Below are 13,419 nucleotides of genomic sequence, written 5' to 3' on the forward strand. Positions count from 1 at the left end.
CATTTCTGTGGGGTCTCAGGTCTAGGAGCAGAATTGTTGCTTGTGGATGTTCTGCTTGGCGGTGCTGCCTGCAAATCTTTCCAAAGGACCTATACCAGCCTCATCAGTCATTTAATTTGAATTGCATTAAATCCATAAATGTTTTGGGGGGCAGTTGACATCATTATACACAGTGAGCTTTACATTCTAAGTGTATCATTTCTTACATCTGGTTCTTTACAGTCTTCATGAAGTGTTAGTTTAATCATTAAGGTCTTAGGTACGTATTTGTATAGATTTATTTCTAGTAGTTTATTATTGCCTGACATGTGGAGGGTACTTTAAATTTTGTCCTGTTTATAGGATTCAATTGACATACTGTATTGTTATCAGTTGGTTCTGTTATTTTGAGCCTGAGACCTGGCTCAAATTGTTAAAATTCTAGTAACTTTTCTGGACACTGTTTGGGCTTGCTAATTTGAAGATTAATAAAGTTAATGGTTATCATGTAAAAAAACAAAGGGCTCATCAGAACTAGGATAAAGTTTTGCAAGTACAGAAACAATAGTAACAAGCACTTTACCAAATAAATATAGAAAGTGAAAGGAGAAAGTGACCAAAGGAAGAAAGAACCTGTGCTACATTAATAGTAAACCCATTCCCTATAATTAACTCTGTTCAAGTGATTTCATAACATGGTATGTAGTTTTATCTATGATCTGGTAAAAGACTGGAAACAGAAATACATGCATGGGCAGTTCCGGACATTTAACTGCTTAAAGATGCATAATGTAAGTACCTGGTGACACTTCAGTTGCTCTGAGGAGAAGGGAACATTCTCTAATACAGGGAATGGATTAAGTACAAGGACTTTTACTCCTGACTCTACCATCTCCCCCAACAACCAATTCCTGACTTCCTCCACCTCACCAACAGGCCAGAGAGCAACCAGAACCTGAGAAGGAATGTTTCATTTTAAATATGCTGCACCTAAGTCCTGACCAGTGCCGATGAGGGTATCATTGGAAGAAGCATGAATAAGTTAACAGATTCCCACCTGTCTGAGAGTGGAAACTTGAACTTAGGCTGACAAATACCCACTAACAAGGCAACAAAGCATTTTGTTAGATTAGAACATGTAGAACTGGTTCTATTAGGTCCTTCACTCACTGGACAGTTATAAAATGCAAAGGTACGTGGTGTACTAGCATCATTTTTAGTCTTTGTACTAAAGTTAGTATTTTCAGTGGTATATTTAGGTTAAATCATTCAGTAAGAATTGTTATTTTTCCAAGTACTTTGTCTACTCACCAGAGAAGCTAGAATGGAGCCACCAATCCATGAACTGAACCTCCGTTCCACTGTTGTATTATTTGCAATCAATTTCAACCGCATGCTCTAAAATCAAGAGGGAACAGTGAGTATTGTTAGTTACAACAGATAACATTACAACAGGTAACTCACATTAGGAAATTCAGCTTGGAGAACTTCTGAATGACTGGCTGAAACACTGATTATACATGATTTTTTTTTTTGTAAAAGCTAGGCTTATATTGGCATAGATGAAAGTAATGCATAGAAAGATTTTTATAAAGTGCTTTAACTATGGCTTTTAATGTATAATATTTAATAAGAAAATAAGTTATATAAACCTTGGACAACTGCATAGTAAAGAGTATGGCATTTACTTTGATATTCTATCACCAATGGCAGACATAACTAATGCTACTATAAATCAGGTGCAGTGCTAAGTGCATCACATATTACCTCATTTCTTCCAACAATTATGCCAACCTGCAGCCTCCTTCAGTACTCCTCCTCAGTTTTCTCTCTACTGCCTTTTTAGGCTTCATGCTATCCTGTCCCTCCCTATCATAGTTTACTCCTCCACACCCCACACAGTCTACTGTCTCCCACCTAGGAAACAAAGTGCAGACATCAGATCTCAGGTAAGTTTTTTCTTCATACTGCTTTCCTTCCTACTTAGAATTCCTGTTTTGCAGTCACAGTCTCTTGATAATCATTGTTTTTGACCTCAGTGCTATCCCTCTCATTTCCCGAACCAAAAGGTTTCTCCCCTTGACCTAGGAATTTGTTTCTGGTGATAGTTCTCAAATTGTTGATACACTACTTTAATTATTCCAAACATGAACACATCCTGTGAGTCATTTTTCCCAGAGAAGTAAACATGTGGCGGGGTGGACTATGTCCTATGATTGGATTACGGCTTCTGGGAACAGGAGGGATAAACGGGTTTTCATAGGTGAGGTATTGGTTGATACCTATTTACTGTGGGATTTTTCCCCCAATTATTTAATTTATTTTTAATTGCCGCCTAATGAATAAAGAATATCTAACTGGTATTGATAACCTATAACTATATTCACTATTCTGGGACTTTCTAAGATCTAATGATTAGTACTATAATTAAGGTATATTCCAGATCACACTTTATCTCCAAGAATGGTGTAAATTATAAGGCAAGAGTCAATCTTGTGCATATATCAATATTTAAATACAATTCCAAAAATATGGCATATGGAAAAAACCATCAAATATACAAATAAAGTAAGGGTCTATGCAATCACTAGAAAGTTTTGTTTTATTTTTAAAAATATTTATTTTTAGCAAGGGGAAAGGAGAGAATAAGAGGAAGAGAAACATCAATGTGTGGTTGCCTCTCCCACCCCCCCTACTGGAGACCTGACCCACAACTTACACATGTGCCCTGACTGGGAATTGAAGTGGTAACCCTTTGGGTTCACAGGCTGGCATTCAATTCACTGAGCCACAACAGCTAAGGCCCACTAGGAAGTTTTTTTTAAATAACATTAGAGCATCTTACAAGAAACTACATGATAAACATATAAAATGTACAGGTTATGACAGCTACTCTGTTACCAATGTATCATGTAAACTATCCTCTCCCCAAACCAGGTTCTTCTTTTTAAAAGTTTTCCCAATTCTCACATGATCTTTTTACAACAAACACAGGAGCTCTTTGGTCCTCTGCCAAACTCGATCCTTTAAGTTTGCTCTTAATAAGTGACAGGGCATAGATACATATGTGTGAAGGGTACTGTGTCACCCAAAGGGATATATTGCAGTTATAATCCTTGGTACCTGTGATCTAATTTAGAAATAGGGTCTATGCAAATGCAATTAAGAAATATTAGAGGAAGTCATACTGGAGGAGAGTGCACCTTTCATCCCATATGACTAGTGCTATTTTAAGAAAAGGACAGACCCATGAGGGGATATTCCCATATGACATCAGAGATGTAGACTGAAATGGGGCTGCCATCCAGGAAACGAGAAGGATCGGTGGCAAACCCTTGATGCTGGGGAGAGGGAAGGAAGAATTTTCTTCTGTAGTTTTCAGAGAAAGCGTGGCTCTGCTAATACGAAATACCAGACTTCTAGCTTCCAGAACTGAGAGAGAATACATTACTGTTGTTTTAAGCCACCGACTCTGGTATTTCACTACAGCAGACCTAGGAACTAATATACTGTCCATCTAACGAGTCATATCACTCTCTCTGCTTCTGCACAGATGACAAGCTGACTACTCTGAGATACTGCAAAAGGTCTTCTTCCCTTCTTACTGTGCACATGGGGTTTCCCTCCACCTACAAATTCCTTCATAAATTACCAACCAGTTAACTCCTATTCAAACAGCTTCTTCCCCAAGCTTTCCCCTGATACTCCCAGGCAGTTAAACACTTCCTCCTCAGTGTTGCCAAGAGCGCCTGGTTCATGACATACTGAACCACTTAGCACATTACAGCCATTATTTTTACCATGTCTAGTCATTCTTGCAGACTGAGCACTTAGTGAGCAGGGACCATGTTTAAATCTCCAGGGATTAGCAGACTACAGGTACTTAAGTATAGAATCAATGAATAAAATGAGTTTCAAATGGTAACAAGAGTAACTAATACACACCATCTAGGAAAATCTGATTAATAATGGATGTTAACTTTACTGAAGTAATACTGTTCCAGGCACACAAAATATCATCAATTTACTGAAAAACAAACCTTATCTATAAAATCACAACAATGGCAAGGACACCTGTGACTGAAGAATACCACCCCAGAACACACAAAACTTACCGGGGGTGTTTTCTGAGAGAGCTCTCTGTTCAGCCTGTCAGTGAAGCTCTGTATTAGTGTGTTGCCTCCAGCCACTATCACACTGCCATAGAGACCCTAGGATGCAAACAAAAGCAAGGCAGTTCCAAGTGTTTCTAACAGCTTTCAAACACAACTACTAGTAAGACCATGTCTGCCACTACAACATCCCTTTCTTTTTAAGTTGTTATACTTCTACACAGACCTAGTACTTAATCCAGTGGTCCCCGGGACTGGCTGCACATTCCACCCACTTAGTCAGGTTTTAAAACACCAGTGACTGGGGCAGTTCAGTAAAACCCTGGGGATGGGTTTTTGAGTTAGTTGTCTACAACTCTCTAGGTGATGGTAATATGCATTAAGGTATAAGGACCACCTTAGAATTAAGGTATAATTCTAAAATCCATCATAATTTTTGGCAGATAGCTGCCAATATTTAATTGGAGATATATTTTATAATGCCTTCATCTTAAAATGCTCCTCTGGAAGTTCTGATATTTAGACAGTGTGATTCTTTAATGATTGTGATGGGCAACGCACACTCTGACAATAATCCCAGAAAATTACTGCCATTGTTCTCTTCTATGGGTGTGTGTCAGACCACATGGTGAACTTTACAACATCCACATGCTGAGGCCTCTCCAACAAAAATAAATTCCTACTTACAAGGTGTACATTTACCTCCAATCGGCAAGAATGTATCAGAAAGTTAAATGTCAGCCTGCTTCCTTGTGGGTAAATGCACATTACAAAAATTTATTCCAAATGCCTAAATCATCTCACTTTTGAAAGAAACTGGAAGACAAAAGAGTCTCCTCTGCAATCAACATTAGTTAAAAGAAGTTTCACTAAAAAGAGAAAGCTGAGGACTTCCAGTCAAGATGGAGGTGTAGGTAGACACGGTTTGCCTCCTCACACAACCAAAACAAGCACAACAACAAATTTAAAATGAAACCCACCAAAACTGACAGAAAATCAAACTGTATGGAAGTCCAGCAACCAAGGAGTTAAAGAAGAAACATGCATGCAGACTGGTAGGAGGGGTGGAGACAGGCATTGGGACAGAGAGGACGTGCAGCCAGGTGGTGACTGGGGGGCAGGGCGGCAGCTAGCAGACCCGGCGAGGCAGCAGATTGTGGACAGGGTGGTCCCACATTCATGTGCAGATAAACTGGGAAGAACAACTGGGGAGCAAGACAGACCTCACAACCCGGGGTCCCAGCACGGGGAAATAAACCTCAAACCACTGACTGACAACACCTGTCGGGGTTGAGGCAGCAGTGGGAGAAACTCCCAGCCTCACTGGAGACTTTGTTGAAGAGACCCACAGTGTCCTAGAACAGACACGAACCCACCCACTCGGGAATCCTAGAACAGACACGAACCCACCCACTCGGGAATCCTAGAACAGACACGAACCCACCCACTCGGGAATCCTAGAACAGACACGAACCTACCCACTCGGGAATCAGCACCAGAAGGGTCCAATTTAATTGTGGGTAGTGGGAGAAATGACTGAAAACCAGCAGAGAGTGGAGTAAGCGACATTGTTCCCTCTAGGACCCCTCCCCCACATACAGCATCAAAATGCAATGATGTGGGTTGCCCCACTGTGGTGAACACCTAAGGCTCCAACCCTCACTGCAAAACAGGTGCAACAATACAAAAACATGGCCCAAATGAAAGAACAGATTAAAGCTCCAGAAAAAATACAACTAAGCAATGAAGAGATAGCCAACCTATCAGATGCACAGTTCAAAACACTGGTAATCAGAATGCTCACAGAAATGGTTGAATATGGTTGCAAATTAGATGAAAAAATGAAGGCTATGATAAATGAAATAAAGGAAAATGTACAGGGAACCAACAGTGAAGGGAAGGAAACCAGGACTCAAATCAATGGTGTGGACCAGAAGGAAGAAACAAACATTCAACCAGAATGGAATGAAGAAACAAGAATTCAAAAAAATGAGGAGAGGCTTAGGAACCTCCAGGACATCTTTAAACATTACAACACCCAAATCATGGGGGTGCCAGAAGAAGAGGAAGAGCAAGAAATTGAAAACTTATTTGAACAAATAATGGAGGAAAACTTCCCCAATCAGGCAAAGAAAATAAACTTCCAGAAAGTCCAGGAAGCTCAGAGAGTCCCAATGAAGTCTGGACCCAAGGAGGAACACACCAAAGCACATCATCATTACATTAGCCAAGGTTAAAGATAAGGACAGAATCTTAAAAGCATAAAGAGAAAAGAAGACAGTTACCTACAAAGGAATGCTCATAAGAATGTCAACTGATTTCTCAAAAGAAACCTTGCAGGCCAGAAGGGGCTGGACAGAAGTATTCAAAGTCATGAAAGGCAAGGACCTACATCCAAGATTGCTCTATCCAGTAAAGCTATCATTTAGAATGGAAGGACAGATAAAGTGCTTCCCAGATAAGGTCAAGTTCAAGAAGTTCATCATCACCAAGCTCTTATTATATGAAATGTTAAAGGGACTTATTATATGAAATGTTAAAGAAAAAGAAGATATAAAATATGAATAGTAAAATGACAACAAACTCACAGTTACTAACGACCACGCCTAAAACAAAAACTAAGCAAACTAGAACAGAAATAGAATCACAGAAATGGAGATGACATGGAGGGTTAATAGCAGGGGAGTGAGAGGGGGAGTGGGGGAAGGTACAGAGAATAAGCAGAAATAATAGCTAGAAAATAGACAGGGGGAAGTTAAGAGTAGTATGGGAAATGTAGAAGCCAAAGAACTTATACGTACAACCCATGGACATGAACTAAAGAGGGGGAATGTGGGTGGGAGAGAGTGTACAGGGCGGAAGGGAAAAGTGGCGGGAGGGAATGGACAACTGTCATAGCATAATCAATAAAATATATTACCGAAAAAAAAAAAGCTATTACTATCTTACAGTAAATGTACTTCCACTGCCTTTCCCCAAAAGTGGCCTTGTCTTTGCACTAAAGATTCCACACTTTTACCCCTACTGTCCTAGAAACAGCGCATGCCTGCTAGGTGACTAGCTGAAATAAAGTACTTTTTTTTTTTACCGCTCCCAGTCATTTTGAACAACATGGTTTCCAAATCCACCCTTGGTATTTGGTGTAAGCAACAGAATTAACTCAAAGAAAAATGAGGCAATACACTGGCTACAAACTAAAACCAGTGTTTTAATTTGAAATAATCAATCTAATGATCAGTATGGTGTTATAATATGGAGTTAGTGTTTAAAATTTGAAAAAGCAGTAAATTATCAAGTTAAGGAAATTATTTAAAATACATTCCTTATAAAAGTGACATAATTTAAACACCTTATTAAAAAACTAAAAGATAGCTACAACAAAGAAGAAGAATCACCAATAATAGATATTTTGGTTTGTCACATTTTAGGAAATCTCTAAACAGCACTGTCCAAAACAACTGCAAAATGATGGAAATGCTGTATATCTGCACTGTCCTACAGTGGCTACTAGCTACACCTATAATGTGGCTGGTACAAATACAGAACTGACCTTGAAATTTTTATTTTTTTTTAATTTGAATTGCCACACAGGGCTAGTAGATACCACATTGGACACCACAGCTCTACACTTTTACATTTTTTCTTCTCTAGTATTTCATACTTTCCCATTTTCTGTTATAAAATGAACTTCAAAATCCATGGCCAAGATGCCAAGGGTTTGGCATCATTAAATAATGATCTGGGGTATTTCAGTGCCCTAAACTATACCTTCACACAATAAACAGGACACTGGACTTACAGGTCTGATATCAATATCGCACATTCCGACACTTGTAGTGACAACGTGACTGACTCCCAGCATTGTATTTCCTGACAATCCCTGCAACAAAGCACACTGAGTGGTGACACAGAGAACTTCAAACCATAAAGCGCATCTAAAAAATTGCAGTATTATGTAGGTTTTATAAGTATACAAGATGTCTAGATATACAGGAAAAGCCAGGCTAATTATGAAATAAACTTTCATACCTTTACATTGGAAGGGTCAAACAATCCTTCTGGAATCTTTAACCGTTCTGCTCCAAAATCACAGTTGTAGCCATTGGGGAATTCATAATGAACAGTTGGCATCTGTGCAGCTACTCTGAAAACATTAAACTTTATTTAAGAAAAAATAAAAACATTAAAGACAAATACCGTTATTATCTCACCTGTATAAATGGAACCTAATCAACAAAACAAACAAGCAAGCAAAATAGAACCAGAGATGTGGAAATAAAGAACAAAGTGAGTTCTGGCTAGTGTGGCCCAGTAGATTTAGCGTTAGCCTTCGAACCAAAGGGCTGCCAGTTGGATCCCCAATCAGGACACATGCCTGGGTTGTGGACCAGGTCCCCAGTACGGGGCTTGCAAGAGGCAACCACACACTGATGTGTCTCTCTCTATTCTCCCTCCAACTCTATCTAAAAATAAAGTCTTTTTTAAAAATTCTAAAAATAGAAAAAACACTGGACTTCCGCCAAGATGGAGGCATAGGTGGAAACAATGTGCCCTCTCTCACAACCAAGTTTAAAGACAACAAACTTTTAGTAACAAAAAACACAGCCAAAATACAGAAAACTGAACTATACTGAAGTCCGACAACAATGAGCCCTTCAGCCAGACCGGTAAGAGGGCTGGAGCCAGCGACTGGCAGAGTGGGGTTGTGCAGGAAAACTCTGCTGGACTGACCCGGGCACGCAAGCAGCAGTTGGAAGATCCCAGGTGTAGGGTTGCGACGGGCAGACCCAGTGAGGGCACAAGGCGGCTGTCTGACTGTGGTCACACATTCCGCTGAGACAGACCACTGAGACAGACCACGATGGCCCCAGCTTTGGGAAGCAGCAGGGGGACCACCATTGCCCCTCTCTGACCACACCCCCACATACAGCATCACAACCTAGCAACCTGGGTGGCCCTGCCCTGGTTAACACCTAAGGCTCTGATCCTCATACCCAATGGGTGAGAACAGACCAAAACATGGCCCAAGAAGAACTCAAAGCCCCAGAGCCCATAAATCTAAGCAACCAAGAAATAGCCAAACTTTCAGATGCATAGTTCAAAACACTGGTGATCAGGATGCTCACAGAACTGGTTGATTTTAGTCACAAATTAGAAGAACAAATGAAGGCTAAACTAATTGAAATGATGGGAAATGCACAGGAAACCAATAGTAAAGGAAAGGAAACTGGAACTCAAATCAAAGGAGTGGACCAGAAAGAGGAAAAAAATGACCAAAGAGAAAAGGATGAAGAAACAAGAATTCAAAAAAATGAGGAGAGGCTTAGGAACCTCCATGACATCTTTAAACGTTCCAACATCCGAATTATAGGGGTACCAGAAGGGGAAGAGGAACAGCCATCAGTGGAAAACTTATTTGAACAAATAGGAAAGGAGAATTTCCCCAATCTGGCAAAGGCAACAGACTTCCAGGAAGTCCAGGAAGCTCAGAGAGTCCCAAAGAAGTTGGACCCAAGAAGGAACACACCAAGGCACATCATCATTACATTAGCCAAGATTAAAATGAAAGAGAGAATCCTAGAAGCAGCAAGAGCTAAGGGGACAGTTACCTACAAAGGAGTTCCCATCAGACTGTCAGTGGATTTCTCAAAAGAGACCTTACAGGCAAGAAGGGGCCGGAAAGAAGTATTCCAAGTCATGAAATCCAAAGACCTACATCCAAGATTGCTCTATCCAGCAAAACTTTCATTTAGAATGAAAGGACAGATAAAGTGCTTCTCAGATAAGATCAAATTCAAGGAGTTCATCATCACCAAGCCCTTAATATATGAAATGTTAAAGAGACTTATCTAAGAAAAAGAAGATAAAAAAGACGAATAGTGAAAAGACAGCAAACTCAGAGTTATTAAGAACCACACCTAAAACAAAAGCAAACTAAGAGGACAGCTAGATCAGGAGCAGAACCACAGAAATGAAGATCACATGGAGGGTTAGCAACAGGGGAGTGGGAAGAGGAGAAGGGGGGAGAAGGTACGGAAAATAAGTAGCACAGACGGTATATAGAAAATAGGGCAGAGGGTAAGAATAGCAGGGGAAATATAGAATCTAAAGAACCTGAGACATGTGGTCATAAACTAAAGAGGGGAAATGGTGGGGGAGGGGGTGTGCAGGGTGGAGGGGAATGAAGGGGGGGAAATAGAACAACTATAATGGCATAATCAATAAAATTTTTTAAAAAATTAAAAATATATAATAAAAAATTTAGAAAATTGAGATAGTTATATATGCAAAAATAGTAACTTTTCTATATATCTTACAAATGGAAAAATTATAATAATATAAAAATTCTTATGCATAAAATTGGTATACAATATCTAGAATTAAAGTGAAGAAAACTTCAAAATATTGAATAAAATAAATACTTGAATAAAAAAAACTGACAGTGATGGGAGGGTGGAGGCGGATAATGGGGGGAAGAAGAAGGGTCAAGTTGAAAATAAGTATAAAGGACCCATGGACAAAGACAAAGAAGGAGGCAGGGAGGGAGTTTTGAATGTGGGAGAGGGATGGTGGGCAGGGCATGGGAAAGTAATGAGGGAAAAATGGGGACAACTGTAATTAAAAAACAATAAAACATTTTTTTAAAAAGACAAAAATAATGCTCTTCAAAAGTTATAAACTACTAAGGAATCAACTTACACAAAGCAGAGTGAGAATAACTATATTCTTTTTACCTTTTACCTAGTTAAAAAGTATTATAACTTTTTACCTTTTGACCAATTAAGCATATTTTGATTATTTTTTTACCTAAATCAATTCCTTTCCTCATTTAGGAAGTATACAGTTTTCTAAAAGATTAGTAAGAAGGTTTTTATGACCCATTAAATTATGTCTTGTAAACAAAATAAGAAAACATACTGTTCATCATAAGCTGAATCTGATACTTGCAGTACTGAAGCTTGAAAATCTTGGATAACACACTGTGGATAAAAACAAGGAAGTTTAAGAAATAAGGTTATTGAGATTTACCCTTGCAATCTATACCTTTGTAACATCATCTCCAAAATACTTTTCTTAAGTACTCACCCTGGGTGGGTAAGTACTTTCAAGTGTATAAATCTATCCAGCAAGAACTCTTGAGTACCAAAGAAACCCAATTATATGCATTTGAATTAGAAGCTAAAATGCAGAAGAGTTAAATTAAAACACTAATGGAACAGTGATGAGATAAAAACTAGGAACCCTTATACCACAGTCCTGCATAACAAAACCAGTTTCAAAACATTGTTTTTACTGTAAAAATATGCTCAGACTTAGAAGCAAGATTTCATTAGCTAAATATATTAAAAACATGTACATATACTGCATTTGGTGTAATTTTTAATGAGTACATTAGTGTAAAACAATTTAAAAATTTGCTCTGAAATACATTTGACCTCTGGCCTGCTAAGCATAAATTCTTTTTATTTATTTTATTTTATTATTATTTTATTGATTATATCATTACAGTTGTTCTATTCCCCCCCTTCATTCCCCTCCACCCTACCTCCCCATCCCCACCACTACCCCCCTTTAGTTTATGACCACGTGTCTCAAGTTCTTTAGATTCTGTATTTCCCATACTATTCTTGTCTTCCCCCTATCTATTTTCTACCTACTGTCTATGCTACTTATTTTCTGTACCTTCTCCCCCCTTTTCCTCCCCCACTACCCTGTTGCTAACCCTCCTTGAGATCTTCCTTTCTATGTTTCCACTCCTGATCTAGCTGTCCTTTTAGTTTGCTTTTGTTTTAGGTGTGGTTGTTAATAACTGTGAGTTTGCTGTCCTTTCACTCTTCATGTTTTTTTAACTTCTTTCTTAGGTAAGTCCCTTTAACATTTCATATAATAAGGGCTTGGTGATGATGAACTCCTTGAATCTGAGCTTATCTGAGAAGCACTTTATCTGTCCTTCCATTCTAAATGAAAGTTTTGCTGGATAGAGTAATCTTGGTTTTCGGTCTTCAGATTTCATGACTTGGAATACTTCTTTCCAGCCCCTTCTTGCCTGTAAGGTCTCTTCTGAGAAATCCAGTGACAGTCTGATGGGAACTCCTTTGTAGGTGACTATCCCCTTATCTTTTGCTGCTTCTAGGATTCTCTCCTTCATTTTAATCTTGGCTAATGTAATTACGATGTGCCTTGGTGTGTTCCTTCTTGGGTCCAACTTCTTTGGGACTCCCTGAGCTTTCTGGATTTCCTGGAAGTCTATTTCCTTTTCCAGATTGGGGAAATTCTCCTTTATTATTTGTTCAAATAAGTTTTCCACTGGTGGCTGTTCCTTTCCCCCTTCTGGTACCCCTATAATTCGGATGTTGGAGTGTTTAAAGATGTCATGGAGGTTCCTAAGACTCTCCTCAGTCTTTGAATTCTTGCTTCTTCTCTTTTCTGTTTGGCCATTATTTGCTTTCTTCTGGTCCACTCCATTGATCTGAGTCCGTTTCCTTTTCATTGCTATTGGTTTCCTGTGCAATTCCATTCATTTCAATTAGTTTCGCCTTCGTATGTTTCTCTAATTTGTGGCTATAATCAACCAAATCTGTGAGCATCCTGATCACCAGTGTTTTAAACTGTGCGTCTGAGAGTTGTGCTATTTCTTCATCACTTAGATTTATAGGCTCTGGGACTTTGAGATCTTCTTGAGCCATTTTTGGTCTGTTTGCGCCCGTTTAGTATAAGGAGCAGAGCCTTGGACTCCCAGGTCTCTGGGTTGTGATGCTGTATGTGGGGGCGTGGTCAGAGAGGGGAAATGGCGACCCCCTCTGCTGTTTTGGGCTGCTGGGTGAGGAGCAGAGCCTTAGGTGGTTCACTAGGGTAGGGCCGCTGAGGTCGCTGGGTTATGACGCTGTATGTGGAGGTGGGGTCAGAGCGGGGAAATGGCGACCCCCTCTGCTGCCACTCACCACTGGGGCCTGCTGGGTCCTGCTGGGTCCCATCTAATTGCCCACTCCCTCGCTGGTCTATCTGTGCAGAAATGCGTGACCACAGTCAAATCTCGGCCCTGCTCTCTCACTGGTTCCCCACGGTCGCTCACTGGGTCGCTCCCTAGGTCCACCTGTTGCAACCCTGCACCTGGGTTCCGCACTCCTGAGTCCATGTGACCAAGTTTTCCTGTGCAACCCCGCTCCTCCAGCTGCTGTTTTCGCCCCTCTCACCAGTCAGGCTGAAGAATTTGTTGTTATCAGACTTCCGAAAAGTTCCATTTTCTGTGTTCTGGCTGTGTTTTCTGTTGCTAAAATTTAGTTGACTCTAAACTTGGTTGTGTGAGAAAGCAAGGTGTCTCCACCTA

General features: G+C 39.8%; 1 protein-coding gene across 1 annotated transcript in view; it reads right to left on the reverse strand.

Moving 5' to 3' along the window:
* The window catches only part of ACTL6A (actin like 6A), a 38,299-nt gene that overhangs the window by 871 nt on the left and 24,009 nt on the right, over positions 1-13,419 (reverse strand). The window contains exons 9-13 of the mRNA XM_037136869.2: positions 11,010-11,071; positions 8,121-8,235; positions 7,891-7,971; positions 4,095-4,190; positions 1,291-1,377 (exon numbers count right to left, since the gene is read on the reverse strand). Coding sequence (XP_036992764.2) covers positions 1,291-1,377; positions 4,095-4,190; positions 7,891-7,971; positions 8,121-8,235; positions 11,010-11,071 — 441 coding nt within the window. The remainder of the gene's footprint in view (positions 1-1,290; positions 1,378-4,094; positions 4,191-7,890; positions 7,972-8,120; positions 8,236-11,009; positions 11,072-13,419) is intronic.

Source organism: Artibeus jamaicensis, unplaced genomic scaffold (genome assembly GCF_021234435.1).
Source record: "Artibeus jamaicensis isolate MK-2021 breed Jamaican fruit bat unplaced genomic scaffold, CSHL_Jam_final scaffold_474, whole genome shotgun sequence".
Classification (NCBI taxonomy): Eukaryota; Metazoa; Chordata; class Mammalia; order Chiroptera; family Phyllostomidae; genus Artibeus; species Artibeus jamaicensis.